Genomic DNA, 27,754 nt, shown 5'->3' on the forward strand with positions numbered 1-27,754 from the left:
TGGTTTAATTTAAAAAAAAAACCCAAATTACAAAATATCAAATCATCTTTATTCCAGACAAATCCTTATATTACTTCACTATTTTAAACGTTAAATCACAAAAAACAAATTTTGATTCAACAAATAATAATTTAACTATTAACAACGTAAAAATAAATGGTAGTACACGTGTTCTTGGTCTCTGACCTTTGTATCCTATAATATTGAGCAAGTCCACTTGATTGCAACTCTAAAAGTGTATAGAGCAGCAATAGTATCACAAACTATTAGACCATCAAACACGTAGATTTCCAGAGATACTGCGAAATTGAATAATTCTACAAACATGGCGACTAGTTAAAAATACTGAAGTTTCAACAGGACGTTTTTTTTTTTAGTCAACCACAAAATGGCTGAAAACTATACACTGTATATGGATGAGTTCGCTTAATTAAAAAATAACCTATAAAACTATGATATTTTTTTTCAGTGTCACTACAGTCGACACGATAAATATAACAAAAAAAATATATATTTGTACACTTAACCTAACCTGTATAAATCACATTGTTGCCATTTTTTTTTTTTAATATCTTAGGAGTGCGTTTAGGCCCTGGTTGTTTCCTGGCTGGCACGTTTCTCATCCTTTTTACCATCCTCAGGGTTAGTTGGCTGTTCTGGGGGACAGTCCCATGGCTGTCTTTGACCGGAACTGAACAGGAGGTAGACAGTACAACAGACCGCATACACTGCAGAGGCTGTTATGAAGACTTTTCGCCATTTTGCGATACTAGGCTGTAATAATAATGTTTGTAAAAAAAATCTAGCGGATTTAAGTTTGGGGATAATGGTGGCCATTGTGCTTTTATTAGTGATGGGCGTAAATTTACCGTGATATTTACCGGTAATAAGGTAAACTGAAATTGGAAAAGTAAAATTCAGTGTGACAGGAAAATTTACCATACACATTTACCAATTTTGAGAACAGTTTAACAGTGTGACACTCAGTGACAAAATTGGTTGTCTAACCAACTTGGACTGAGATAATGACAGTTTTAAGCACATTTTTGGAATTCTCATTAAATTTCCTATCTAATAACCTGAAAAACAGTACAAAATTTGGTACAGTCAGTAATAAAAGCGGTGTCAAAGTTTGAACTGTCAGAAACACAGTTTGAAAGGAAGAGACAACCAAAATCGCCTGTAAAATCCACTTGGAGTGCAAAAGTGTTTGTTTTAAGCAAATTTGTGAAATTCTCATTTAATTTCCTATCTAATAACTTGAAAGAACACTACAAAATTTGGTACAGCCAGGGAGAAAAACGGTGTCAAAATTTGAACTGACAGAAAGACAGTAAGAACCAAAATCGCCTGTAAAATCAACTTGTAGTGCGAAAGTGTTTGTTTTAAGCACATTTTTGGAATCCTCATTAAATTTCCTATCTATTAACCTGAAAAAACAGTACAAAATTTCGTACAGTCAGTAAGAAAAGCGGTGTCAAAGTTTGAACTGTCAGAAACACAGTTAGCAAGGACAATTAGAAACTAAATCGCTGATCAAACCCACTTGGAGTGACAAAATGACTGTTTTAAGCACATTTTTGGAATCCTCATTAAATTTCCTATTCAATAACCTGAAAAAAGACTACAAAATTTGGTACAGCCCGGGAGAAAAACGATGTCAAAATTTGAACTGACAGAAACACAGTTTGAGAAGACAGTAAGAACCAAAATCGCCTGTAAAATCAACTTGTAGTGCGAAAGTGTTTGTTTTAAGCACATTTTTGGAATCCTCATTAAATTTCCTATCTAATAACCTGAAAAACAGTACAAAATTTGGTACAGTCAGAGAGAAATGCGGTGTCAAAATTTGAACTGTCAGAAACACAGTTTGAAAGGACAGTCAGAGGCAAAATCCCTTGTCAAACCCACTTAGAGTGAGAAAACTACTGTTTTAAGTACATTTTTGAAATCCTCATTAAATTTCCTATCCAATAACCTAAAAAAACAATACAAAATATGGGTACAAAATAGTCAGTGAGAAAAGCAGTGTCAAATGCCAGAAACACAGTTTGAAAGGACAGTCAAAGACAAAATCGCTTGTCAAACCCACTTGGAGTGAGAAAACTACTGTTTTAAGTACATTTTTGAAATCCTCATTAAATTTCCTATCCAATAACCTAAAAAAACAATACAAAATATGGGTACAAAATAGTCAGTGAGAAAAGCAGTGTCAAATGCCAGAAACACAGTTTGAAAGGACAGTCAAAGACAAAATCGCTTGTCAAACCCACTTGGAGTGAGAAAACTACTGTTTTAAGTACATTTTTGAAATCCTCATTAAATTTCCTATCCAATAACCTAAAAAAACAATACAAAATATGGGTACAAAATAGTCAGTGAGAAAAGCAGTGTCAAATGCCAGAAACACAGTTTGAAAGGACAGTCAAAGACAAAATCGCTTGTCAAACCCACTTGGAGTGAGAAAACTACTGTTTTAAGTACATTTTTGAAATCCTCATTAAATTTCCTATCCAATAACCTAAAAAAACAATACAAAATATGGGTACAAAATAGTCAGTGAGAAAAGCAGTGTCAAATGCCAGAAACACAGTTTGAAAGGACAGTCAAAGACAAAATCGCTTGTCAAATCCGCCAGGCTGTGCTAAGTGATAGTTTCGAACTTGTTTTACCTTAACTTTGAGATTTTGCGATTAACTTAGGAAGGATGGTAGTCAACTGTGCCAAACGTCAAGGTTTTAAATATAAAATTAGAATTTTGAGACAACTCTACTATTTTCTTGACATACTGTATTCTTCAAGTTTGAAAAGAAAATCTGAAAAAATATTGTAGGAAGTACTCTAGTCAATTATGCCAAAAATCAACTATTAAACTTCAGTTGGACTGAAAAAACTGTCTGAATAAAGTTTTAAATTACTTCTTACTTGCATGTAGTAAAGTGCACTTTTCCAAACTAATTTGATTTAATTTTCTTATCCGCTCGAACTGCCACATCGTGAGGAAAAGTATCACTTTCCGCATTTGCTAATCAGTAAATAACCACAAATTTACTAATTTTTAATCTCAGAAGAACACTAGTAAACTCTGGCAACTTACCGTTCCTTTGACCATATAACCAGCATAGATAGGAGCCAGCAATCCGGCCAAGTTAGCCATACAATTGGTGAACGACATTAAAATCCCCGCAAATTGGGGACTGATGTCCAAATGGTTGACCTTGAATCCAGAGTAAATACCCCCGTTCAATCCCACGCCCAAAGTTAACAAACCCACTGTCAACCACTTGTCACACCCTGTATAGGCTGCAATGAATAGGGCAACGGCAGGACCGTATTGACCTAAAAATATTCATTTTTTTTTTAAGTTGTAAAATGTGTTTAATTGGTTGAATTTACCAATAGAGTTGATCATTTTCCTGACGATGGTGATGGTGAAACAGGGTTTGGTCAGCAACCAATCAGCCACGTGACTGATGCAAATGGAGAAGATCCACATGGCCAAGTAGGGGAGGGCGGACAAAAAGCCGTTCTGTCATAAAAACCTTTAAGCATTATAACCTTAAAAATTAAAATTGAAACTTACATCTTTGATAGAGAAATGCAACACTTGTTTCATGTAGGTTGGCAGTTCGGTCATTAAAGTCTCGTAGCCGTAATTGTGACCCATATGGGCTAATAGGATAGCCCAGAATGGCAAAGATTTCAATATTGACATCCATGGAATGGCAGGAATCTGCCAAAAAAAAACCGTTTCAATATTCAAAAATATCATAAAAAAGCGGTTACAAACCGTTTGACCGGCTACTCTTCCCAAAGTCTTCTGAATGTACATTCGTTCTTCCGGGTGGATTTTTGGGTTCACTTCTGGGTCCTCGTAAATCCAGTAGAGGAATGCCACGCACCAAACGGTACCAACGGCACCAAAAACGTAGAAAATCGACGGCCAACCAGCGTAAGAAACCGCCAACAGACCACTTAGAGGCATAGAAATTACGGTACCAAATTGAGCCCCTAAAAAAAAGTATTTGTCATTGTCACATAAAAAAAATGGATAATTTTGCACAAAAGTATACTTTCGACTGTCTTTTAACATTGTTTTAATTTTACTTATTAATACAGCAAATGCCTTTTTTTTTAAAAAACCAGAAATATTTAAAAAATTAAGTTGATTTAAATTTGATGATAGTGGAGGCTGTTCTGTCTCAAAAACTTGAACAAAGTCTTGTTACGTAAACCCAGCCAATTTTAATGAAATATTCGGTTATTTAGTGCAACAAATTTACACTCTTTTGAGGAGTTTTACTCACAGCCTTTAAGTAAGTAAAAACGTCTTTAAAACAGCTTAATGGAACGAGTTTTGACAGTTTTCAGTTTATGACAGACCAATCAAGGTTTTAGGTAAAAACAGTCAAACGTCATTACTGTCAAAATGTTACTCATGGAAATACAAAAGGCAATTCATTTAATTTTCACACTTTTTACAACCTTTTTAAGTGTATTGGTAGTTTTACAGCTTAATGGAACAAGTTTTGACAGTTTCCAGTTTATGACAGACCAATCAAAGTTTTAAGTCAAAAGTTTTGCAGTTTTATAGCTTTCTGAAACGAATTTTGACATTTTCAGGTTCATGACAGATTAATCAACGTCTTAAGTGAACACGGGCAAACCTAATTACTGTCAAAATCTTACTCATAGAGCTACAGAGGACTGCCTTTAGTGTAATAATAGCAACTCTGTGAGCTTCATTATAATCCAAAAGAGTTAGAGAAAACATATGTAAAAATGAATTTAACGGCCTCTAGCGGCCTCATACACTAATAAAACAAAATGATTGAACTTTACCTGCATAAACAAAAGCACCCATACGACTTCTTTCATTTGGTGGAATCCATTTGGCCAAAAGGGCGTGAGTGCAAGGAACGATAGGACCCTGCAAATTCGATTGCATTAAATAACGGCGTAGCTTGGACCATTAACGTCATAGATTTTTTTCAATTTTAATGCAATTAGAAAGCTCTTAAAATTCTCCATAAAACCCATCAAAAACGGGCTATAAATATTTATTTCGATAATCTTCAATGGATTATAAATATAGGCGCTCGTTTCACTCGTCCAACGATTTATTAAGCACACGAGGTCTCGTGATTGCTGCCGCCAAAATCGTTGACCTACACGTTTCGTTTTACGTCAATCTTTACTATTTTCATAAAAAAAAATTACCTCGCCCAATCCTTGAATAAATCGGACTGCAATCAACCAGTAAATGCCCATATGAGCAGCGATGGGTACCAAAAGTCCGAACAACGAATTGATGAGCATTCCCACTCCTAAAAAGTAGATATTTCCATACTTTTTGGCCAAAATTCCGAAAGGAATTTGGGTGAGAACGTAGCCGTAGAAGAAAGATGACAGAATATAGCCTTGCAGATCAGTTTCCCATACAAATTCCCCGTCACTGGATGATGATGAGGAAGTCTGCAGAAAAATGTCCAAAATTTAGTTCAATATTTGAAAAACAGAAAAAACTTACTGATAGGGATCGTGAAAATACCTATTGCACCGGGTGCACTCACATGTCAACTGTCAATTGTCAAATGAATAATTTGTTAACAGCTTTAGTCAGTAACTACGATTTTAACTATTTTGTTGCCATCAATTGCTTTATTATGTGAACAGGACAGTGTGAACATGTGTCAAAATGAACTTTGACAGTTTAAATTTGAGGTTCTATAACATTTTCGAGTCCAAAACTATATTTATTAGGGTATTTTGATAATTTTTTAAACGACATTTTTTTTATCCTGTTGTCATTTGAACTTTGACAGTTTTACTGAATTTTAAATTTGACATTTGACGTTTCGCAACATGTTTACGTTTAAAATTGTATTTATCCAGGTCACCTGACTGTTTTAATCATTTTTAAACTCGACTTCTTTATCAATTTGAACTTTGACAAATTTAATTCGATGTCCTATAGAACATTTTTCCTTTCAAAATTGTTTTCATTAGGATCACGTGACCGTTTTGACTATTTTTTGAAACCGAATTTGGAATTTGTCATCTTTATCCTAGAAAAGTTTGTAAATTAAATTCACTGTTGAAAAAGCTGAAATTGTAGAAGCACGTCACGTGATAGTGAGAATTTAAATTTGCAGCTGGCAACACTGTAAAGTTAATTTGACACTGGTCAACAATAGTCATGTGACCCAGGTGCGTATCCTTGAAGCGAGGGAAAGGAATTATCAAGAAAAAGACCTGTAGAATGTTACAGGAATCCGCCATTGTCAGCTTCTTCTGTCACATTCTATCAACACTTCTCTTGAGAATTCCATTCTCTGCTTTCAAGAATAGGCCCCCCGGAGAAAATCGTCTTTTCTCTGGATAATTCGTAAATTACATTTTAGCTGTTGAAAAATCTGAAATTGTAAATGCACGTCACGTGATCGGGACAATTTATATTCGGAGCTGGCAACACTGTAAAGTTAATTTGACACCTGTCAATAATAGTCATGTGACCCGGCAAAAATTGTCTTTGCTCTGGAAAATTTGTAAGCTGAATTTGTAAAAGCACATCACGTGATTGTAACAATTTTAATTTGCAGCTGGTAATGCCTGTTTTATACCTCCCATTTAAGAATTAAATTAAATTTAAATTTCGACTAAAATTAATATTTAAACTAAGAAATCTTGTTTAGGTTTATACTACAAATTAATAATTAGAAAAATAAATGACTGTTTTGACTTACTGGACGTTCGACGTTGATGTTTGACGTTGACGTTTCTATTATCATCGTCATTACGCGTGTTTTGTGGATAAAGAAAATTTTTATTAAAATAATTTAAAAAATTTGTTCTTAAACCACTTTTTCGGTAAAAAATCCAATTATGGAAATAGACGATTCAAGTCTAATAGACTACGTATCGCAATATCCATACTTATATGACAAAACTAACAAAAGCTATAAAAACAAAATAGTGCGGGAAAATGCGTGGAAAACTATTGCCTCTTTGTTATCCGAAAAGGGATCCGATTTATCCCGTAAGTAAGATCAAAATCACATTTTCAAATAAATATGCAATACATATCAGGAACCAACATTTGTTAGGATTATGATACTTCACAGACTGACAGAAGACAGCAATTTACATCATGAGTGATGACAAGTATGACAGTGATAGTTCCGAAAGTCAACGAATTTAAACGAATTAAGCCGAACTTTAATAAAGTTAGTTTAACTTTAATTTAAAATTAATTTTAGTTTAGTGTAAATTGAAAGTATAAATGGGCTCGCTTGTAAGTTCACTTTCAGCTTTGATAAATTAATTTTAGTTTAAATGAAAGTTTAGTTTAATTGTTAATTGTGAGGTATAAAGCAGGCATAACACTGTAAAATTAATTTGACACCTGTCAACAATAGTCATGTGACCCGGCAAAATCGTCTTTTTCCTACAAAAGTTTGTAAATTACATTCAAACGGTTGAACAAGCTGAAATTGTAAAAGCACGTCACGTGATCGTGACAGCTTATATTCGCATCTGGCAACACTGTAAAGTTAATTTGACACCTGTTAAGAACAGTCATGTGACCCGGCAAAAATTGTCTTTTCTCTGGAAAATTTGTAAATTACATTCAAACTGTTGAAAAAGCTGAAATTGTTAAAGCACACGTCACGTAAATGTGACAATTTAAATTCACAACTGGCGGCAACACTGCAAAGTTAAATTGAGACCTGTCAACAACAGTCATGTGACCCGAAACATGTCATCTTTAACCTTGTAAAACAAAACAATTTTGAGTTTTGACAGTTGCTGTCAGGTGTCCAATGCAAACAAATGCACTCGGTGTTTTCTCATCTCTACTTACGGAGTTTGTGGAATCAACACCGCATTCCTCGTCCACACCTTCGGCAGTGTCATCCGAATCAGTACCAATGGCGGTATGGTTCACCATGGCAACAATGGCCACCGACATGTTGGTTCTCATGACGTACGCATTGGCCATGCCCAAAAACAGCATAAAGGTGACGAAATGCCTCGTTCCAAACCATACTAAAAATCAAAAAAAAAATAAATGAAAAAAACAACAGTCAAGTGGAATTAAGTCTGGACTTCAGTATGACCTTTTGCGATCAACATTTCGCAGACAGAAAAAATGACGTACCAAAATTGCATCGCAAAAAATTTTTTTGGACGTGATCCACATGTTTATAAATACTTTTTTCCTTACCCAAAAAAAAAATTGTCACGTTCCCCGTAGGTGATAAAACAGTCCAGTGACTAAGAATCGCTTACGTAGGTAAAAAAAAGATTTTACATAACGTGCAAAACACAAAGTGAATCATTTTTCTCCTAGACGAAATTGTATCATTTTGCAGTTCACCTTGCAGTAATTGATGGTTAATGAATGCATATTGTATTAATTTACAACTATAAATCAATTGATTACTACGTTGCTTAGGTTGCACGTGGGTAAATTTGCAACAGTTTGAAACTGGACCTGGCCTGAAGTCAATATAGTTGGCTCACTAAGTTTATAAATATATCAATTGAGGATACCTATGAGTTAACATTTGTTTAATAACTGTAAAAAAATTACGTTTGAAGGTCACGTGAAACTGGCAAATGTAGGAAAGAAAATATGTCAAATAATGAATTTAAGCTTTGGCTTGATACATGCAAGTTAAAAGAGAGTGAATCTAAAGTTAGATATAATGAAGGTCAATGTATTAAAATTAGTATTATAAAATTAGAAAATTCGTTAACCGGAAACCAAAAAAACTAATTAACAATTAATTATATTACAGAAACCAATGAAAGTTAATTAGGTTGAAGTCTGGATATTCTAAAAAAATACCGTAATCCTGACATTGAAGTTGGAATTTTTGAGCAAAGTAAATTTTTCCATTTGGACCACGCAAAAAATTCAAATTTTTGTTTGTATCACATAAACTTAACATTACTATAATATACAGGGCGTCCGCAAATGTTAAGGAGCGATCAATTTTGAGCAAAAAAGTTCGTATAGCTCAACCTAAAATAGTAAACTCTTTAAAATTCACTTCAGAGGCACGAGAGTTTAACCTCACTTTTGAGGATATTTTAGCGGGTTTTGTGACCGCCATTTTGTCTTCCACACGTCAAACCGGTCTTCATTACATCCACACCAACCAAGGTGGAAAACAATCGTCAAGTGGTTCGAAAAAACCACAAAATAACTATTTTGGACACTTAGTAGATTTTCTTTTATATGTTTTATATTCGTTGAAACTAGCTTAATTTCTATTTGGTTTGCAAGTTATTTTAAAAAACATTTTTGACACGTATGTGTTTGTGGTTCTTTTCACCCTCTAACCACCATGCCAGTTTTAGAGATATTTGCTCTTCACACTTTGACGCCCTCTAGCGGCCTTACCGTACAACGAATCCACTCGTGTAAAGGTATTTTCGAAAAACCCTTAATATGCTCTATCTTTTCACTTGTGGGACATTTTTTTCTAAATTTATAAATAAAAGAGTTCTAAGGGTTGAAAGGCCTGGTAGGGGTTGTCTGGTTTCTTGCGTTTTATGGCCAAACTAAGCCCTTTACGTCAAAATGTTAAAAATACAAAACTTTAGCCCTTTCTACGCTTTAACTTAACCTGCTAGTTTCAGCCCTGTTTATCTTTTTGGGGATATTTAATTTTGTATTTTAAACGCCCTCTAGCGGCAAAATCGTACAACCAATTCACTGGTGTAGGGTTATTTTCGGAAAGCCCTTTTTTGCTCACTCTTTTCACTTCTCTAACTTTTTGTCCTAAATTTACTATTTAACGAGTTAATAAAAGTTGAATGGTCTGGTGTACTATGGACGGAAAAGGGCAGATGGGGGTTGTCGAGTTTTTTCCTTTTTATGGTCAAGCGAATGCCTTTACGTCAAAATGTTAGAAATACAAGTTTCAACCCTCTTCCTTTTGACTTTGAACTTTCAACGCCCTCTATCGGCTAAACCGTACAACCAATCAACCCGAGTAAAGGTGTTTTCGGAAAGCTCTTTTTCTGTTCTATCTTTTTTATTCAGTGACTTTTTGTCCTAAATACACAAATAAAAGAGTTATTAAGGTTGAAAGATGTCACAAGTAACAAATCAGTTTATAGGTGAAATTCAATTTAAATCTCTTATTGACAATTTTATGGCGGCCATCTTGAATTTTTGCAAAGCAAACTTTAGTAAATTTAAGATGGCGTTTATAAGCGACCATTTTGGGCTCAAGCTTTAGGTACTAAGTTAATGTAAACGTTGCATATTATTTAAAAAAGTATTTTTACAAAATTTTTGAAAATCCTATACAGGTATTCAAAAAAAAATTATATAGAATTAGGAAAGCCAAAATGATGTTTAGTTTTTATCAAGAAAAATTAATTTTTGTTAAAAAAATTAAGGTAAATTTGAGAAAAAAAAACTAAAACAAAAAATGCAACACTCTGTATCTCGGAAACAAACCTCAATTTATATGAAAGTTTCTGAATAAAAATAAATTTTTTTATGTATTTTTTTTTTTTAATTTCTTAAAGAAGAGGAAAGGTCTGACAGACCGATTAATAAAACGAAAAACAGTGCAGTTATTTATGACACAACTGAATGTGAAAGGGACTGACAACTAAACAAATTCTAACATTGAAAAATTAAAAAAGAGAAAGTTGTAGAAAGCTTGAAACGTTTAATCTCACTGTAGTTCTGTTAAAGTTTGTCTACAGTCATAATTTGGAAAAAAATACGAGGATTTAAGTCTGGCAGTCTTGGAGTCCAATTGATAAAATTCTGTGGTATTAATGTATGAAAAAATTAACATTCAGACATATTTACAGGGGGTTTCACATAGTAAGTGTACTTAATCAAAAGATAACTGGTCAACTTGTTATTTTAACACTCAGTATATTTCAAATGTTGTCACTAATCAATCATTTGCTCACCTTTTGGTTTCTTTTTGATAGCTTTGACCACTTCCCTTTCAAACACCGCGTTCGGATAGTACTGACGCGATTTTTTCCGTATACCGCTCATTTTTTTTTAAACACTCTGTACAAATGTACTGCAACCGATGGAATCACTTAGACAGAAATGGGTCACGTTTGAAGGTAGTAGGGTCGCAAACCAGTTTGGCACCCTAATGCCCTTGTGACGACCGTTTTACAATAGGGAACGCCGATCATGGCCACTCATTCAAGTTCAAATTAAATAAAATTGGCACACACACGTTCAGTCTACTTTGACCAAAAACTATTCCACATATGATGATACGAAACGAGGACGTTCAGGTTTGTATTAGGACTAAAAAGCGAGCCTACCTTCCTCTATAGTGTTTAGTGCAATTAGGTAGGCCTACGATGCGTACAACGGCCGGATTGAATCCTGCTGGCTCAGTAAACTACAGTGCAAACTAAAGCAAGTTGCAGCGTAGGCTAATTTTGGATACACTTTGGCCTGTTTATTTATAGGTTAAAACATACAAATTGTAAAAGGTTTAGCAGGTCAAATTACTTAAGTCCGTTCGAGGGCTAGTGGCATGTGACGTAATAATTGTCCTTCCTTTTTTATTACACGTGAACTGAGCGAGATGGAATTATTTACGAGTTTTTAAATTTGTCCGTAATTTGCCAATGTGTCATCTGGCTAACATATTTAAAAAACGAACCGGTGTCACGTGAAAATTATTAATTATGTTTGTTGACAGTTTTCTAGAATTTTTTTCTGCTGTACTTTCAATTTATTGTTTTTTTTTGTTTTCTTTTTGTGTAGTTTTGTTTGTAATTTTGATATTGAAAATACAATTATATTCGTTTTATGACAGTGACAGCAAATTTTATAAAAAAGCCACTTTTGTATAAAATTAAAACTACTCTGTTGCCAATTTTATCATAAAATCCTCGATTTAAGTTAGTTAGTCTAACTTGATGACGTGCAACCACATTTGTTTTGAATATCCTATAGATACAAGGATTACTAATTTTCCAGTAAAAAATGTATTAATTCTGTTTAGGGTCTAAATTAGCATTTTCCTTCAGATTCCTCTCTAACAATTTGTGTGAAGGTAGTCACGTTGCAATTAAATGAATCCACCAAGGTTGCATTTACACCGTTTTAATCACGTAAAACTAGCGAAAAAAAAAACCGGAAATAAAAATTATTTAGAACCCGGTTGATGTGATAAACGTTTAGATGCCCAATTACTTACTCATAATGAGACATAATGCACGTAATTGCTTTATTTATTGTATAAAATTGCTGTGTGCGTTGTTTTTTTTTTATAAGTTACGACATGCAAACTTTAATCGGATTTGATAGAAAATCGGGAATTCCAGGAGGAAACCGCAAAGCTTAAAGGTTATATTATATCATTGCAAAACAAAACACATAATTTAGTGTTAATAGATAAAGTTAATAGAAAATTCTTCAAATTGTCGTAAACGTGGATAGAAACTGTAAATAATGTAAATTCTAACCGCATTTTTTTAATTATTATTTTCCGGAATGGGCATGTACGTCAGTGCAAAAATTGACTGAAGTAATTACTCTCTGTCCCAGAAAAAGTGGCTGTTTTAGATTAGTTCTTAAGATTTTCCTTGATATTATGAAGTTGCAGTTTTTTCCGGTGATTTAAATTGCAAAATTAAATTTAGACAATAATTGTGAAAGCTGAAATGGTAAAATACACCTCACGTGTCTTAAATTATGCAATTTTTAACTTGCAACACTGTAAAAGCCAATTGACATGTGTCAAAAACAGTCACGTGATATTCAAAATGTAGTTTAAACTTTGAAAAATTTGCTAACTCAAATTTAGACAGTTGTAAAAGCTGAAATTGTAAAATACACGCCACGTGACGTTGATAATGCAGTTTCAAGCTTGCAACACTGTAAAAGCCAGGTGACACTTGTCAAAAACAGTCACGTGACTTAAAGATCAGTTGACACCTGGCAAAATCAATCACCTGACCACAAAAACACAGTTAAAAGCAAGAAAATTTTAAAAATCAAATTTAGGCAATTGTAATAGCTGAAATTGTAAGAGACACGTCACGTGACTTTGATTATGCAATTTTGAGCTTGCAACACTATAAAAGCCAGTTGACACTGGGCCAAATCACTCACGTGACCATAAAAAAACAGTTTGAACTAAGAAAATGTTAAAAATCAAATTTAGACAATTGTCACAGCTGAACTTGTAAGAGACACGTCACGTGACTTTGATTATGCAATTTTGAGCTTGCAACACTGTAAAAGCCAGTTGACACCTGGCAAAATCACTCACGTGACCATAAGAAAACAATTTGAATTAAGAAAATTTTCAAAATCAAATTTAGGCAATTGTCACAGCTGAACTTATAAGAGACACGTCACGTGACTTTGATTATGCAATTTTGAGCTTGCAACACTGTAAAAGCCAGTTGACACCTGGCAAAATCACTCACGTGACCATAAGAAAACAATTTGAATTAAGAAAATTTTCAAAATCAAATTTAGGCAATTGTAACAGCTGAACTTGTAAGAGACACGTCACGTGACTTTGATTATGCAATTTCGAGCTTGCAACACTGTAAAAGCCAGTTGACACATGGCAAAATCACTCACGTGACCATAAAAAACAGTTTGAACTAAGAAAATGTTAAAAATCAAATTTAGACAATTGTTACAGCTGAACTTGTAAGAGACACGTAACGTGACTTTGTTTATGCAATTTCGAGCTTGCAACACTGTAAAAGCCAGTTGACACATGGCAAAATCACTCACGTGACCATAAAAAACAGTTTGAACTAAGAAAATGTTAAAAATCAAATTTAGACAATTGTTACAGCTGAACTTGTAAGAGACACGTAACGTGACTTTGTTTATGCAATTTCGAGCTTGCAACACTGTAAAAGCCAGTTGACACATGGCAAAATCACTCACGTGACCATAAAAAAAAGAGTTTGAACTAAGAAAATTTTAAAAATCAAATTTAGACAATTGTCACAGCTGAACTTGTAAGAGACACGTCACGTGACTTTGATTATGCAATTTCGAGCTTGCAACACTGTAAAAGCCAGTTGACACATGGCAAAATCACTCACGTGACCATAAAAAACAGTTTGAACTAAGAAAATGTTAAAAATCAAATTTAGACAATTGTTACAGCTGAACTTGTAAGAGACACGTAACGTGACTTTGTTTATGCAATTTCGAGCTTGCAACACTGTAAAAGCCAGTTGACACATGGCAAAATCACTCACGTGACCATAAAAAAAAGAGTTTGAACTAAGAAAATTTTAAAAATCAAATTTAGACAATTGTCACAGCTGAACTTGTAAGAGACACGTCACGTGACTTTGATTATGCAATTTCGAGCTTGCAACACTGTAAAAGCCAGTTGACACATGGCAAAATCACTCACGTGACCATAAAAAACAGTTTGAACTAAGAAAATTTTCAAAATCAAATTTAGCTAGCTGTAACAGTTGAAATGGTAAGAGACACGTTAAGTGACTCTGATTATGCAATTTCGAGCTTGCAACACTGTAAAAGCCAGTTGACACTGGGCAAAATCACTCACGTGACCATAAAAAACAGTTTGAACTAAGAAAATGTTAAAAATCAAATTTAGACAATTGTTACAGCTGAACTTGTAAGAGACACGTAACGTGACTTTGTTTATGCAATTTCGAGCTTGCAACACTGTAAAAGCCAGTTGACACATGGCAAAATCACTCACGTGACCATAAAAAAAAGAGTTTGAACTAAGAAAATTTTAAAAATCAAATTTAGACAATTGTCACAGCTGAACTTGTAAGAGACACGTCACGTGACTTTGATTATGCAATTTCGAGCTTGCAACACTGTAAAAGCCAGTTGACACATGGCAAAATCACTCACGTGACCATAAAAAACAGTTTGAACTAAGAAAATGTTAAAAATCAAATTTAGACAATTGTTACAGCTGAACTTGTAAGAGACACGTAACGTGACTTTGTTTATGCAATTTCGAGCTTGCAACACTGTAAAAGCCAGTTGACACATGGCAAAATCACTCACGTGACCATAAAAAAAAGAGTTTGAACTAAGAAAATTTTAAAAATCAAATTTAGACAATTGTCACAGCTGAACTTGTAAGAGACACGTCACGTGACTTTGATTATGCAATTTCGAGCTTGCAACACTGTAAAAGCCAGTTGACACATGGCAAAATCACTCACGTGACCATAAAAAACAGTTTGAACTAAGAAAATTTCAAAATCAAATTTAGCTAGCTGTAACAGTTGAAATGGTAAGAGACACGTTAAGTGACTCTGATTATGCAATTTCGAGCTTGCAACACTGTAAAAGCCAGTTGACACTGGGTAAAATCACTCACGTGACCATAAAAAAACAGTTTGAACTAAGAAAATGTTAAAAATCAAATTTAGACAATTGTTACAGCTGAACTTGTAAGAGACACGTAACGTGACTTTGTTTATGCAATTTCGAGCTTGCAACACTGTAAAAGCCAGTTGACACATGGCAAAATCACTCACGTGACCATAAAAAACTGTTTGAACCAAGAAAATTTTTAAAATCAAATTTAGAATAGTTTGTAACAGCTGAAATGGTAAGACACACGTCACGTGACTTTGATTATGCAATTTTAGAGCTTGCAACACTCTTAAAGCCTAGTTGACAGCTGTCAAAATTAGTCACGTGATTTTTAAAATGTAGTTTGAGCGTTGAAAAATTGGTAAATTAAATTTAGACAGTTGTCAAAAGTTAAATTGTAACTTTGATAATGCAATTTTGAGCTTGTAGCAACACTGTAAAAGCCAGTTGACACGTGTTAAAAATAATCACGTGACTTAAAGGTTCGTTGACTCTTGGAAAAATCAGTCACGTGACCATAAGAAAACAATTTGAATTAAGAAAATTTTTAAAATCAAATTTAGGCAATTGTAACAGCTGAAATGGTAAGAGACACGTCACGTGACTTTGATTACGCAATTTCGAGCTTGCAACACTGTAAAAGCCAGTTGACACCTGGCAAAATCACTCACGTGACCATAAAAAAACAGTTTGAACTAAGAAAATGTTAAAAATTAAATTTAGACAATTGTCACAGATGAACTTGTAAGAGACACATCACGTGACTTTGATTATGCAAATTTGAGCTTGCAACACTGTAAAAGTCAGTTGACACCTGTCAAAATCACTCACGTGACCATAAAAAAAAGAGTTTGAACTAAGAAAATTTTAAAAATCAAATTTAGACAATTGTCACAGCTGAACTTGTAAGAGACACGTAACGTGACTTTGTTTATGCAATTTCGAGCTTGCAACACTGTAAAAGCCAGTTGACACATGGCAAAATCACTCACGTGACCATAAAAAACTGTTTGAACCAAGAAAATTTTTAAAATCAAATTTAGAATAGTTGTAACAGCTGAAATGGTAAGACACACGTCACGTGACTTTGATTATGCAATTTTAGAGCTTGCAACACTCTTAAAGCCTAGTTGACAGCTGTCAAAATTAGTCACGTGATTTTTAAAATGTAGTTTGAGCGTTGAAAAATTGGTAAATTAAATTTAGACAGTTGTCAAAAGTTAAATTGTAACTTTGATAATGCAATTTTGAGCTTGTAGCAACACTGTAAAAGCCAGTTGACATGTGTTAAAAATAATCACGTGACTTAAAGGTTCGTTGACTCTTGGAAAAATCAGTCACGTGACCATAAGAAACAATTTGAATTAAGAAAATTTTTAAAATCAAATTTAGAATAGTTGTAACAGCTGAAATGGTAAGACACACGTCACGTGACTTTGATTATGCAATTTTAGAGCTTGCAACACTCTTAAAGCCTAGTTGACAGCTGTCAAAATTAGTCACGTGATTTTTAAAATGTAGTTTGAGCGTTGAAAAATTGGTAAATTAAATTTAGACAGTTGTCAAAAGTTAAATTGTAACTTTGATAATGCAATTTTGAGCTTGTAGCAACACTGTAAAAGCCAGTTGACATGTGTTAAAAATAATCACGTGACTTAAAGGTTCGTTGACTCTTGGAAAAATCAGTCACGTGACCATAAGAAAACAATTTGAATTAAGAAATTTTTAAAATCAAATTTAGGCAATTGTAACAGCTGAAATGGTAAGAGACACGTCACGTGACTTTGATTACGCAATTTCGAGCTTGCAACACTGTAAAAGCCAGTTGACACCTGGCAAAATCACTCACGTGACCATAAAAAAACAGTTTGAACTAAGAAAATGTTAAAAATTAAATTTAGACAATTGTCACAGATGAACTTGTAAGAGACACATCACGTGACTTTGATTATGCAAATTTGAGCTTGCAACACTGTAAAAGTCAGTTGACACCTGTCAAAATCACTCACGTGACCATAAAAAAAGAGTTTGAACTAAGAAAATTTTAAAAATCAAATTTAGACAATTGTCACAGCTGAACTTGTAAGAGACACGTCACGTGACTTTGATTATGCAATTTCGAGCTTGCAACACTGTAAAAGCCAGTTGACACCTGGCAAAATCACTCACGTGACCATAAGAAAACAATTTGAACTAAGAAAATTTTCAAAATCAACTTTAGAAAGTTGTGACTTTAGAAACACGTGACTTTGATTATGCAATTTTCAACTTGCAACACTGTATAAAGGCCAGTAGAGGTCTGTCACGTGACCGAAACCAACTAAATACAGGGGCAAATTTAAAAAATAATACTTCTTCTGTTTCTTAATTAAAATAAAACAAAAATATGGTTTTCTTTATGAAAATTAAATTCCCCATAATGTAGGTTTTAAAAAAAAACATTGTTTCAGAAAAGCTTGACACCCTGTATATAGGATGAGATGATTAATATCCAAGGTATCCGTGAATGAAATAAAATATGGAAAATGCCTTTAATATTGCTTTTCATTAAGTAGTGTATCTAACTGACGTCATCTTAAATTAGTTTGATTTGTAATATATTTTTGAAAAAAAAAATTGTTAAAACATTCCTAACATAATTCGGTCGGTAAAATATTCGTCTGCAGACAAGTTTTTGAAACAAAAAAAAATAGAGGTGGGCCAACGTCCGTTTGCAACACCGAATTCCTAATGTTCCATTGTATACCGTACGATACAAAAGACAAGGCCAATGCCACTATCTGGGTTATTCCTCATCAATAATTCATCAACAGGCAAAATATATCACTTGCGCGATATTAAGGAAACGATTATTTGGCTAAGCGGTCAATGTCGGCCTTCTTGTTTTGTTTGCAATACTCGTGTTGTAATTTAATTACGTAAAAGTTATTTACACGATTATGGGCCATAATTATGATAGTTTTGTGAGGTAATTTTTGATTTTGTGACGTAATAGTCAAGGATTTAAAGCAACCAATTCACAGAAAAAAATTCTAGTATTTACGAGCAGTTCAATAATTCAGAAAAATCACGTGTGAATTAATAGCTTAATCCACGCGTCTCGACTTAGATTGATTCGCAATTATTACTCTGATATGTAAATTACATCATAAAAATTCCAGCAAGAAAGTGAAATTACACTTAATACGCCATTATATAAATAATATGAGATAATTTCACTTCTAGGCAAAAATTGGTGATTTCACTAACCGGACCAGTTTGGTGCGTCCGCGACTTAATCATCAGTACGAACCAGGTTGAAATTTGGACACTAACAAACTCCTCCACTTTTCATTACCTTCACACGTATTTTACCTTTTTTTGTACCTTTCTTCATTAATGAAGTGAATAATTAAATTTAAGACTTTGTTGTGTATTTTTTCAGATTTTCTAGGTTGAATCCCGAGGTCAGGAAGGTGGTAACGGTAAACTGGTGTTTTTTGACCATCATGCATTAATCGATGTCAATAATACGGCAAAATAATAAAATACAGGAAAGTAGACCGAATCAAAGCGGAAATTACAACGCGCGATTGGATCGCAAATCAACCATTGTAAAATGTCGTAAATTTATTGAACAATCATAATTGATGGCTATTATTTAGGGTTTTACTATGTTTACTCTAAGGATCTGTATAGTATGTGTACTAACACAATGTAATCTTATTTTTTTTGTCACAAATTACGCGGATTAGCTGTGATTTTATTAAGTGGCTTAGTGAAACAGAATGTTTTTCAAAATCTCTATTAAAATATGAGTTTTTTTTTTTGGATTATGCATACCAATTTACTTTTTACAGATTTGGTAAAAAAACGTCTCTTATAAAATTTGCCAAGTCATAACAAGGTCAGTGGAAACCATAAAAATATTCAAGAGAGTTAACGCAATAAATATTTTCTTCTTAAAAAAATATATTTCTGTCTGAAATTAACTAGATTGTCAAATGGCAATAACAATTTCTTGCTTACTTGTTCAGAATTTGTGTAAATCTCAGTGCAGTGTGAGTAGTGTGTGATGGGCGTAAATTTACCGTTAAGGTAAAGTAAAATAGGGAAAGAAAATTTCAGTGTGACACGAAAATTTACCAATTTTACCAGTCTAATTGAAATTTGCTTGAAAAATATCATTTTCCTGTCATGGCTGTCATAATTTGAAAAATCACTAAATTTTTCATGCACCCCCTGTATAGTAGCGGCACTAACAACAGTTTTTTCTCTTTCAAATTTTTCAACACTCACCGTTTCTGACTTATTTAGGAAAAACTGCTTTGATGCAACCAATTTTCAAATCAGTTCAAAGTTGTGGTCTTAAATTTTAACACCCTGTAAGTCAGTTATTTTTGGGAGTTTAGGGAGGTTGAACCACTCAAATTAACCGTCTTGATCTCATCTTTCCAGTGGTGTAGAGTAAAAATTCTATCTTAAAAATTGCTTACAGGGTGACAAGAATAGTGAACCACCATAATTTTCTTGCACACTCTGTATACTAGAAGCAAAAACAGTCCTGCAAACTTACGGTGTTGGCTTAAGGAGTTGATTAGAAACATTTTTGGTCTCTTGTAATTTTTTTATACGTTCACCGTTTTCGAGTAATTCCAGAAAACTGGTTTGGTGCAGCAAATTTGCAAAGTAGCAAAATTGTGATTTGAACACGGTTTAAAGGACAGCCAGGGACAAAATTTCCCGTAAAATCTACTTGGAGTGACCGAATTATGTTTTTAAGCATATTTTTGAAATCCTCATTAAAATTCCTATCTAATGACATAAAAAATCACTACAAAATCTGGTAAAGTCAGGGAAAAAAGTGCTGCTAAAGTTTGAACTAACCACAAACACAGTTTGAAAGGACAGCCAGGGACAAAATTGCCTGTAAAAACCACTTGAAGTATAAAAATGAGTGTTTTAAGCACATTTTTAGAATTCTCCTTAAATATTATCAATAACCTGAAAAAACACTACAAAATTTGGTACAGGTCAGGGAGAAAAGCGGTGTCAAAGTTTGCACTCACAGAAACACAGTTTGAAAGAATAGCCAGGGACAAAAAATCACCTGAAAAACTCACTTAAAGTAAGAAAATTATTGTTTTTAAGCACATTTTTAAAATCCTCCTTAAATTTCCTATCTAATGACATAAAAAAATCACTACAAAATCTGGTAAAGTCAGAAAAAAAAATGGTGTCAAAGTTTGAACTGCTAGAAACACAGTTGAAAGGACAGCCAGGGACAAAATCACCTGTAAAAACCCACTTGAGTAAGATAATGAGTGTTTTAAGCACATTTTTAGAATCCTCTTTAATTTCCTATCTAATGACATAAAAAATCACTACAAATCTGGTGAGTCAGGGAAAAAAGCGGTGTCAAAGTTTGAACTGTCAGAAACACAGTTGAAAGGACAGCCAGGAACAAATCACCTGTAAAACCCACTTGTAGTAAGAAAATGACTGTTTTAAGCACATTTTTAGAATCCTCTTTGAATTTCCTATCTAATGACATAAAAAATCACTACAAAATCTGGTAAAATTCCAGGGAAAAAAAAAAGGGCTATCAAAGTTTGAACTGCTAGAAAACACAGTTTTGAAAAGGGACAGCCAGGGAAAAAATCACCTCGTAAAACCCACTTAAAGTAAGAAAATGATGGTTTTAGAGCACATTTTTAGAATTCGCCTTATATCCTATCCTAATGACCATAAAATCCATACAAAATCTGGTAAATCAAGGTCAGTGAAAAAAGCGGTGTCAAAGTTTGAACTGTCAGAAACACAGTTCTTTGAAAGGACAGCGATGGACCTAAATCACCTGTAATACCCACTTGAAGTATGAAAATTAGTGTTTTATAGCACATTTTAGAAATTCCTCCCTTAAATACCTATTCAATAACCTGAAAAAACACTACAAAATTTGTACAGTCAGGGAGTAAAATCGGATTGGTACAAAGTTTGCACTCACAGAAACATAGTTTTGAGAGAACAAACCAGTGAACAAAAAATCCCCTGTATACACAACCCACTTTAAAAGTACGAAAAATGATTGTTTAAAGGCACATTTTTAGAAATGCCGTCTTTAAATTTCCTACATCTAATGACATAAAAATCACCTACAAAATCTGGTGGAAGTCAGAGGAAACAACTGCTCGTCAAAGTTTGAACTGCTAGAAACACAGTATTTGTGCTATGTTATGCTTAGTAGTATCCAGTTTTCAGGCAGAGAAAAATACGTCAATTTATGTTGTTCTTCGATGCGTAACAAACAATTACTTTTTGTTTAAACATTTAAAAAAAAAAACAACAGCTGCGTAATAATTAAAATTTGAAAAAAATGCGGTTTACATGCACTGAATATGAATCGTGAAACAAAACCCAATTTAGCATGTCACATTTATTGCTCAGTTTATTTAGCTTACTTAACAGAAATTACATACTTCACGGTTCACACGAGACACAGTTATATACCTGCCGTACATAATACTGTTTTTAATCACGTGTGCTTGACAAAAACAATAAGAAGTATATAAGTACGATAAAAGGGATTGTCGTAGCAATAAAACCCGATACGTTGCCATCGTACAATGAGGTGTTTTGTATTATATACGCTTATTATTATTTACTCTTTATCGAGCAAAGTCGTAAACAGATTGTGAAATTGCGTACCAGGCATTAATCATCTAGGAATTCACAATATACAATAATGTAACAACCACTACATTTATGGTATTAACGATAGCAGGTATTAATGGGTCGGTTATTGCGGAAAAATCAAGGAAAAAAGTGCTTCTCTACATTACGCGCTAAAATTTGTTTTTAAGATTACTAGATTGTGTTTAGTTTTCAATAGTATCAGGAAAATCAAAAGATTCTAACCAATTTTAACTAAACGCTTTACATGGTTATTTAGAAAAAATTCAAAAAAGTGTTAGACGAGAGAAAGTATGTAGCAAAATTTATCCTCAACAAGGTTGCATTAGGGCACTTTTGCCTAAAGGGCCCTTATTCCCTAAAAAAGGACAAAAAAGTGTTTTAGAACCCTCTAAACAAGTTCATTGGTGATTGGTCAAGGAAAACGCTTTCAGCTTGCTGCTTTTTCTTGACCAATCACAAACCACGAAAAGTACATCGATCTATGCAATTGCTACACATATGCTACCATAGAAGTACTTAGGTTAGGTTGAATACATTTCAACGTTGCCAAGAGTATCAAAAGAGAATAAGTATTAGCACATTTCAATCAGAAACTAAGTTAAAAATGCCAAATGTGCAACTTTCAAGTTAATTACTCATTGTAATTCCACATTTTGCGTGTATGGAATCCAAATAAACCTCCGAGACAGATAAAATCCAGTGTTTATCCAATTTTTTTAGAACTAAAGTGGTAATAACCCAATAGATACACAAAACTTACACGAGATTTCAGATAAACGTTCGCGTGATTATCTCGTGAAAGGTTAGATTGCACTTCAAAGGTTCGATGTACACAGACAATTATTACTAAACGTTCTATTTTGTTTATCAATTAGAATGTGTCTAGTTTGTTCAAACTGTTATAGTCAGTTTGATGGAACGAGGTGCCGATTCGATTAGTACCAAATCGGTGCTAAATGGTACCATTAATCGTTATAATAAGCGAATAACTAGAAAAAAATGGGTTGTTTTTTAGTGACTGGCTGTTTCCGTTTATTTGAATTTTGATAGCACAATCACTTTGATTGATTAGCAAATCGCAAAATAAAAAAATTAGCATTTTTTTTTTTGACAGAATTAACATTGTCAGTCCAAATGTTTTCAACAAGTTGATAATTAGATCGGTAACTTATATAATTTTAGATACTAAACCGTGATAATCCATTTTAAGCTTACTGGAAAGATTACAGGATTTAGGGAGTTTTAACCCAATTTTGATTTTTCAGTAGAAAATCATCTGACAAAAATATTTTATCCACTTACACAGCAATAACATGTGATTTGAGTATGTAGAGCAATAGGAAGTAACAAATTGTTTAACTATCAGAGAGCCGGTAACATTTTAATGCGATTTAATAAGTTAATTCAATGGACTTAATAACAAAATAATCGTAAAAAGCCGACCATGAGTTAGGTGGCCAATAATAAAGCGTGAAAAGTGCAACAACGTTCATTCCTCAAAAACTGTTTTTCTGTTCATTTTTAACGTAATTGCGACAAACGTGAAACTGTAATTTTTCTACAACGTTGCCAAACTTAATTATAAACTATTTTAACAATATTAGTCAAGTTTGTTTATAAAAATAGACGTGCAGTTATTACCCCTGTGAAAACACGTAATTTTGATTTCAACATAAATTTTGTTTTTGTCATTTAAGTTTTTTTTTTTTGGATTTACCACGGTAATGAATTGTACAACGAACAGGTCAAGAGAATAGCCTCCAAAATTGCCAGATTTGTTCCCCTTAAATTTTTTCTTAAAAGTTATTTTTAGGTTGATTTGTTGTTGTGTTTGCCACTTCATAAATAATAATAATATACGTAATAACTACAATTATTTGTTTTGTCATTGTTATCATACTGTTTTTTGTCAATATATCAAAAACAAAAAGGAAAATCTTGCTTCTCGTTTGTGATCGGTCAAGAAAGATCAATCACAAACTATCTACTGTACAGAGTTTAAAGCAAATGCATATTTTGACTGATACGACAAAATGAAAACTTATACCGGTATTTTAAGAACCATCCTGTATATATTGTTTTCAAGAATAGTCTTTTTATTACTAAAAGTCACAATTTGGTTTTTTCTAGAGTTTTTGAGATATTTGAGTCCAATATGAAGTACTGTCGTCATATATCAGTAATGTTTCTTGGTTATACAGGGTGTCCGGGATTTTTGTTGCAGTTCAGATGTCTTCAAGATTGAAAAAAACCACTTTTAAAAATTGAAAAAAAAGCTATTATTTGTAAAAAAGTGCAATTTTGACAAATTCCTACGTTTTTTTGTGAAATTTCACAGAAAATATACTTATATAAACTCAATTTGCTTCACTGTTTGTATACTTTAAAAGCTTTTTTCTGTTTCGTGTTTTTTGATGCCCAAATTGCAAAATTTCCTCTTTTATTTTAATGATTTTGCTTCATTTGTAGAATAAGTAAGTAATATTTAATAATAATAATATCTTAATTACATCATCTTAATACAGAGAGAGTTAGCAGTTTTATCCTGTATTTTAAAAATATTTTGTTCTGCATGTTTCATTTGACACCCTGTAGTAGAGGTCAGTTTTTAAAAAAAAATTTTTTGGTGATTTGATTCTAATAAATTATGAAAATGTGACAATATTTAGGAATTTTTTTCTAATTCGAATATTTTGTTTAAATTTGCTTGCCATCAAAACTTAAATAAACAAACATTTTGAAGCAAAATTAGAGAATGTTGAGAAAGATTTATTAAATATATTACCAGGTAGAACGATCTAGGGCATCAAAATTTCCGGAAAAATCCAAAAACTACAGCCAAAATTTCTATTTTGACCATTTTTTGCAGATTTTTTTTTAGCTGTACAACTGACTTGAGGAAGCCAAAATAAAGTGGAAAAACGTTGGTAATTTCAGCAAAACTTTCTTATACTGAGCACTCATTTAATTTGGTTAACATTTTGATCAATAAAACAAAATGTCTAAGTCACGTGTTGTCACTTATAACCTGAACACGTTTATTTGACCTGGTAAATTACAAATACTGTGATTCTGGCTGTTGAAACTTTGACACCGTTTTTCTCCCTGACTGTACCAAATTTTGTGACGTCTTTTCAGGTTACTGGATAGGAAATTTAATGAGTAATCGAAAAATGTGCTTAAAACAGTTATTTTCTCACTCCAAATAGGGTTTACAGGCGATTTTGTCCCTGACTGTTCTCTCAAACTTTGTTTCTAGCAATTCAAATTTTCTAGCTGACTGTACCAAATTTTATCATGTTTTTTTAGATTATTGAATAGGAAATTTAATGAGTAATCCAAAAATGTACTTAAAACAGTCATTTTCTCACTCCAAGTGGGTTTTACAGGCGATTTTGTCTCTGACTGTCCTTTCAAACTGTGTTTTCTGGCAGTTTAAAGTTTGACACCACCTTTTCCCCTGACTGTACCACATTTTGTAGTGTTTTTTCTTATTATTGGATAGAAAATTTAATGAGGATTCCAAAAATGTGCTTAAAACAGTAATTTTCTGACTACAAGTGGGTTTTACAGTCGATTTTGTCCCTGACTGTCTTTTCAAATTGTGTTTCTAGCAGGTCAAACTTTGACACCACTTTTCTAGCTGACTGTACCAAATTTTGTCATGTTTTGTCAGATTATTGAATAGGAAATTTAATGAGTAATCCAAAAATTTGCTTAAAACAGTCATTTTCTCACTCCAAGTGAGTATTACAGGTGATTTTATCCCTGACTGTCCTTTCAAACTGTGTTTCTAGCAGTTCAAATTTTGACACCACTTTTCTACCTGACTGTACCAAATTTTGTAACGTCTTTTCAGGTTATTGAATAGGAAATTTAATGAGTAATCCAAAAATGTACTTAAAACAGTAATTTTCTCACTCCAAGTGGGTTTTACAGTCGATTTTGTCCCTGACTGTCCTTTCAAACTGTGTTTCTAGCAGTTCAAATTTTGACACCACTTTTCTACCTGACTGTACCAAATTTTGTAAAGTCTTTTCAGGTTATTGAATAGGAAATTTAATGAGTAATCCAAAAATGTACTTAAAACAGTAATTTTCTCACTCCAAGTGGGTTTTACAGGCGATTTTGTCCATGACTGTCCTTTCAAATTGTGTTTCTACCAGTTCAAACTTTGACACCACTTTTCTAGCTGACTGTACCAAATTTTGTAACGTCTTTTCAGGTTGTTGAATAGGAAATTTAATGAGTAATCCAAAAATGTACTTAAAACTGTCATTTTCTCACTACAAGTGGGTTTTACAGGCGATTTTGTCCCTGACTGTCCTTTCAAACTGTGTTTCTGGCAGTTTAAAGTTTGACACCACCTTTTCCCCTGACTGTACCACATTTTGTAGTGTTTTTTCTTATTATTGGATAGAAAATTTAATGAGGATTCCAAAAATGTGCTTAAAACAGTCATTTTCTGACTACAAGTGTGTTTTACAGGCGATTTTATCCCTGACTGTCCTTTCAAACTTTGTTTCTAGCAATTCAAATTTTGACAACCCTTTTCTAGCTGACTGTACCAAATTTTGTAACGTCTTTTCAGATTATTGGATAGGAAATTTAATGAAGATTCCAAAAATGTGCTTAAAACAGTCATTTTCTCACTTAAAGTGGGTTTTACAGTCGATTTTGTCCCTGACTGTTCTTTCAAACTATGTTTCTCGCAGTTCAAACTTTGACATCACTTTTCTCTCTGATTGTACCACAATTTGTAGTGTTTTCTTCTTATTATGTGATAGAAAATTTAATGAGGAATCCAAAAATGTGCTTAAAATAGTCATTTTCTCACTCAAAGTGGGTTTGACAAGCAATTATGTTTCTGACTGTCAAGCTGTTCTCAAACGCTGTAAAAATCAGGATTTAGAAAACTTTTCTTGCAGTATGCGAAACAAAACGTGATTCTGAGGTTTATAACAGTTATTTTGATAGTGGTCACGTGACTGTCTACCTAAATTATCTTCCAAAAATCACGTGATATCTGTCACTAATGTCAAAACTGTCAAAAGTTTAACACAGTTTTCGAATATAACATTAATTGTTAATTTGTTTTTACGATAACAGTAATGATGAGTCTCTGCATGTGTCGCATTGGTAGTAGTAGTAGTTTGTGATTGGTCAAAAAAAGCAGCTTTCACCTTGCTGCTTCTTCTTGACCAATCACAATCTCAGTTTTCTGTACATTCAGACTCACCATAACAGTTAAAACCGCTTTTCTATTATTAAAAACTTAATCAACTTTTTTATTGAGTGTAGTAAATCTCACCTGCTGGAGGAACAATTTCCTCACGTTGGGGCTTCTTCTCGTTGTCATCAATGTTAAACTCCGCGGTAATAAAAGTCATTTTTGACCAAAAAAAGTTCGATTCACCAAAATCAAAAGAATACAAAAATCACAATTTCATAACTGACAATGATTTTTTTTGAGTGAACGAAATTGACCGGAACCTGTCACTGGACCGGGTACGATCCGGCCGTGTGCTATATATAGGAGGAGAGGTACCCGATTCGATAAAATCACGTGATCAGCGACTCGATTCGATCCGAAGTGTGCGATGATAAACTTAGTGATTAGCACGAACCGCGAGTGCGAGTACTACACGCGAATTAAATGCGCGCAGAGTACCACCAAAATGCGGTTCGCAATCGAGGAGAAAGTTGTTTGGTGGC

At 33.3% G+C, this 27,754-nt stretch overlaps 1 protein-coding gene across 2 annotated transcripts; it reads right to left on the reverse strand.

Annotated features, from left to right (window-relative positions):
* Positions 1–27: 27 nt before the first annotated feature.
* Positions 28–27,632, reverse strand: Picot (putative inorganic phosphate cotransporter protein picot). Of its 2 annotated transcripts, none has more exons than XM_081976730.1 (9): positions 27,351–27,632; positions 7,865–8,049; positions 5,221–5,475; positions 4,843–4,930; positions 3,791–4,011; positions 3,584–3,733; positions 3,397–3,529; positions 3,098–3,339; positions 28–774 (listed from the first exon to the last, which is right to left on the reverse strand). In XM_081976730.1, exons 1-9 carry the CDS (start codon positions 27,427–27,429, stop codon positions 586–588), a joined length of 1,542 nt encoding a protein of 513 aa, XP_081832856.1. In that variant the 5' UTR covers positions 27,430–27,632; the 3' UTR covers positions 28–585. The 2 variants fall into 2 exon arrangements, with proteins under 2 accessions (XP_081832856.1, XP_081832855.1); XM_081976729.1 differs by lacking the exon at positions 27,351–27,632 and adding an exon at positions 10,951–11,305.
* Between the last annotated feature and the right edge of the window lie 122 nt (positions 27,633–27,754).

The sequence above is a fragment of the Ips typographus genome, linkage group LG3, assembly GCF_016097725.1.
Source record: "Ips typographus isolate SLU linkage group LG3, UJ_Ityp_2.0, whole genome shotgun sequence".
NCBI lineage: Eukaryota > Metazoa > Arthropoda > Insecta > Coleoptera > Curculionidae > Ips > Ips typographus.

Coding starts and splice junctions, on each gene's coding strand:
- Picot (XM_081976729.1), bottom strand. CDS start 11,041: ATGAGCGGTATACGGAAAAAATCGCGTCAGTACTATCCGAACGCGGTG. Junction 4,931..5,220: donor TTATTCAAGGATTGGGCGAG/GTAATTTTTTTT, acceptor TCGAATTTGCAG/GGTCCTATCGTTCCTTGCAC. Junction 3,340..3,396: donor GAAAATGATCAACTCTATTG/GTAAATTCAACC, acceptor GAATATTTTTAG/GTCAATACGGTCCTGCCGTT.